Genomic DNA, 3,897 nt, shown 5'->3' on the forward strand with positions numbered 1-3,897 from the left:
GCAGCAGGTGAGTTTGAGCACCTGCTACTGTCCTGGCCTGCCCAGTGCCCCTCCCTTCAGAGGTGTCAGAGTAGGGCATTGTGATGTCCCATTGGCTGGCGCTAAGCTGAGTGAAGCTATAAAGGCAGGGTGAGGCCCCCTCACCCTCCAAAGCCACAGGAGCATTCAACAAGCAAGCAGGGGTGGTGGCCTGAGGTCCAAAGGGCTGAAAATTTAAGCATGGAAGAAATGGACCAAGTAAAAGGGAACTGGCTGGTTACTTGGGTACAAGTCGGGAATTCCATCGACTCCCCTGAAGCAAGTGGAAGTGGCTCGCCGAGAAACGAGCCAGCAGGGACCTCAAACGACCCATCAGGGACCTCCAACGAGCTGAAAGGGACCTCCAACGAGCCGGCAGGGACCTCCAACGAGCCGGCAGGGACCTCCAACGAGCTGACAGGGACCTCCAACGAGCCCACAGGGACCTCCATCGAGCCGGCAGGGACCTCCATCGAGCCGGCAGGGACCTCCAACGAGCCGGCAGGGACCTCCACTGAGTCTGAGCACAAGGAAGCAGAGCACGTGAGTAGATTCTGGCTGTGTCCTGCTCTTGAGCTGATGGTCCCAGGTCCCTGGACTCTGGCCCATAGTGCCTCACCCTCCTTGACTCAGCCTTTCCTCCTGGGCAGGGCAGGTCAGGGCAGTACAGGGAAGGACAGATTGAGGCTTCTGAGGCCTAGACTAATCAGGCTTCTCTTCTTTCCTTCCAGATGCAAAGGGTTACAGACAGGGTACCATCTGTGCTGGAACAAAGTCCCAACAGACCCCACAAGCGCTCTGTGGTCGCGCAGAACCAGAGAGTGAAGAAGACGAGAGAAGACCAGAGCTTAAATGCGGAGGATCCTGTGATTGAGTTTTTTGACCCATCTCCTGAGGAGCCAGATGCTGAGCCACCAACAAAGATTCATGAGGTAATGCCTGAGGCCACAATGGTGAACCCTAGACTGCAAAGAGTTATGCCCCGCAGGCCTCCAGGTGCCCTGGGGAAGAGGCCCAGAAGAAGACCACGAGGGAGTAAGAAGAGGGTCAAGTGAACATCACCCGGTCCATGTCTGATCAATAAAGCACCGCGGAGATGCTAATGAAGGAGTCTGTGTACATTTGTGCTGGGGAGTGGTTAAGAATGGGAGAGGAGAGGGAGGGGGAGAAGGAGAAGAGGGAGGCACAGGGGAGGCAAAGAGAATGGCAGAAAAGGGGAGGGAAGGTTTCTGGAAGATAGGGAAGCAAGAAGAGGGTGTAGAAAGGGAAAGGCAGGGCAGAGGAGGGCAGGCAAAGGAAAGGAAGGGGAATGGAAGAAAGGGAAGGAAGGGGACAAGAGAGAAGGGAAAGGGTGGGTGAGGGGCTGGAACAATGGAGGGAAGTGAAGGCAGAGGGGAAGGAGATGGGAAGGGAGATGGAGAGGAGAGGGAAGGGAAGGAGCAGGGAACAGGGAGGGATGGGAGGAGGAGTGGAGAGGGAAGGGGAGAGGAAGCGGGAGGGCAGCAGAGTGAAAAGACTTAAGAGAGGGGGAAAGGAAGGGGAAGGCAGGAGACGGGAAAGGAAGGAAGAGAATGGAGGGCAGGGGAGGGGCAGGAAGGGGGGAGAGAGGCAGACAAGGCACAGGGCAAGCTTTGTTGAGAGGAGGGACTTGGGGTACCCATCTTCGGGGATAATCTCAGGGAGACCTCTATCCACAAATGTGAGGCAGTGAATCAGAGTCAAGAATTCTCCTTCCATCATCAGGTCCAGGCTCCAGCCTTACTCTGCCAAATGTTGGTCTTTGAGGGCACTTTTCTGGAAAGGAAGCACTGTTTTAATCAAGCGCAGGGATGGATGGAAAGAGATATGGAAGGAAGGGAGGAAGGAAGGCAGGCAGGCAGGCAGGCAGGCAGGCAGGAAGGAAGGAAGGGAGGAAGGCAGGAAGGAAGGAAGTTAGGAAGGAAGGAAGGAAGGAAGGAAGGAAGGAAGGAAGGAAGGTAGGAAGGTAGGAAGGAAGGAAGGCAGGACGGAAGGAAGGAAGCAAGCAAGGAAGGAAGGAAGGAAGAAAGGGAGGAAGGCAGGAAGGAACGCATGAAGGAAGAAAGAAGGAAGGTAGGAAGGAAGGAAGGAAAGAAGGATGGAATGATAGAAGGAAGGAAGGAAGGAAGGAAGGAAGGAAGGAAGGAAGGGAGGCAGGCAGGCAGGCACGAAGGAAGGAAGGAAGGAAGGGAGGAAGGCAGGAAGGCAGGAAGGAAGTAAGGTAGGAAAGAAGGAAGGAAGGAAGGAAGGAAGGAAGGGAGGAAGGCAGGAAGGCAGGAAGGAAGTAAGGTAGGAAAGAAGGAAGGAAGGAAGGAAGGAAGGAAGGAAGGAAGGAAGGAAGGGAGGAAGGCAGCCAGGCAGGCAGGAAGGAAGGAAAGAAGGAAGGAAGGAAACAAGGTAGGAAGGCAGGAAGAAAGGAAGGAAGGAAAGAAGGAAGGAATGGAGGAAGTCAGGAAGGCAGGAAGGCAGGAAGGAAGGAAGGAAACAAGGAAGAAGGAAGGAAGGGAGGAAGGGAGGAAGGAAGGAAGGAAGGAAGGAAGCAAGGTAGGAAGGCCGGCAGGCAGGAAGGAAGGAAAAAAGGAAGGTAGGAAGGAAGGAACGAAGCAAGGGAGGAAGGCAGGAAGGAAGGAAGGAAGGAAGGAAGGAAGGAAGGAAGGAAGGAAGGAAGGAAGACTGCCAAGGTGAATTTGGAGAAAGGAGGGAATTGGGGTGCCAAGCATAGAGGACAAACTTGACATGGGGAAATGCAATTCCCAACTGCTAGATGTCCTGTATGAGTTTCTGTCATCTAAAATTAAAGAATTTTGAATTTTAGCCATAATGGAGGTTAAAAGCAAAGTATATTTTTGGAGAGAAAGCAAGCTGCTGTCTTGGAGAGAGTTCCCCAGTGGGTTGACAAAGACTCTGTTTATCTTTGGGAATTTTATAGAGCAAAACGCCAAGGTGAGATGTGTCCAAGGTGGGGAAAGCATGGAAACACACAAGGCACATGAGCGTGAGGTGGGGCAGATCTTCGGCCAACCAATAAGATGAGTTGCTCAGGTAAAACTGACCAAATTGGACACAAATGGGGAAAGGAGTCAGGTAACAAGTGGGCCTGCTTAAAGAGCAGTGCCTCTTTGGGTAAGGGGTTGGGATGGTGACTCCTGGCTTTCTCAAGGTGAGGCACACCTATGAAGAATAGCAATACTTAGGACATGGTTGCATTATTTTTTTGTCTTTTGTGCTGAGAACTGGCCCAGAACAGAGGTGTCTGTCTCCTGCTAAAGTGTAAGGTATCTGGACCTGTGTACTGGCTCCTTTAAGGGCCCAGGCATGTCTGACTGCCTATAACAGTTCTAACTAACTCAGCTGCATGTACCAGTGACTCCTCTGAGGAAGTAACCTAAACAGCTGTGAGGGTGTAATGGGTGATGACTGATCTGGCAAAAGGGGATCTTAGTTTTTGATGGACAGTTAGGGATACTCTGCAGACGTTCTATCTAATGGCTCAACAGATACCAGAGAATCTTATGTTGTGTAGGTGTGCAGTGTCATGTCTGGAGGAGACAAAGGCAAAGAAACCGCAAAGTATGCATGGACCAAATAATATTATCAACAGGATAATTACAAGTACACGTAACAAAAGTGTTTACCAGGAGGAACTGGAATTAATTCCAGAAGAAAAAGGTCCAGGGAATTTTAGAATCTGACATTTCATTCATTTGTTGTCTAATATCTTGCACAGCTGTTGAGGTATTCGCAGAAAGATCAGGAATGTACACTTTTACTTTTACAATTGCATATGGAGACCCTGTGCAGTTGTTAGAATGTCTAATGTCATCTGCTTTTGGAGGATGACCTGCATCATTGATTTTAATA

General features: G+C 51.1%; 1 protein-coding gene across 1 annotated transcript; it reads left to right on the forward strand.

The window, feature by feature from the left end:
- Positions 1–219: 219 nt before the first annotated feature.
- On the forward strand, positions 220–1,089 carry LOC134475331 (uncharacterized). The gene is made up of 2 exons (XM_063245601.1): positions 220–561; positions 750–1,089. Exons 1-2 carry the CDS (start codon positions 220–222, stop codon positions 1,071–1,073), a joined length of 666 nt encoding a protein of 221 aa, XP_063101671.1. The 3' UTR covers positions 1,074–1,089.
- Positions 1,090–3,897: the final 2,808 nt, after the last annotated feature.

The sequence above is a fragment of the Cavia porcellus genome, unplaced genomic scaffold (assembly GCF_034190915.1).
Source record: "Cavia porcellus strain 051 isolate PalLab524CR breed Dunkin Hartley unplaced genomic scaffold, mCavPor4.1 scaffold_3, whole genome shotgun sequence".
In the NCBI taxonomy this organism is placed as follows: domain Eukaryota; kingdom Metazoa; phylum Chordata; class Mammalia; order Rodentia; family Caviidae; genus Cavia; species Cavia porcellus.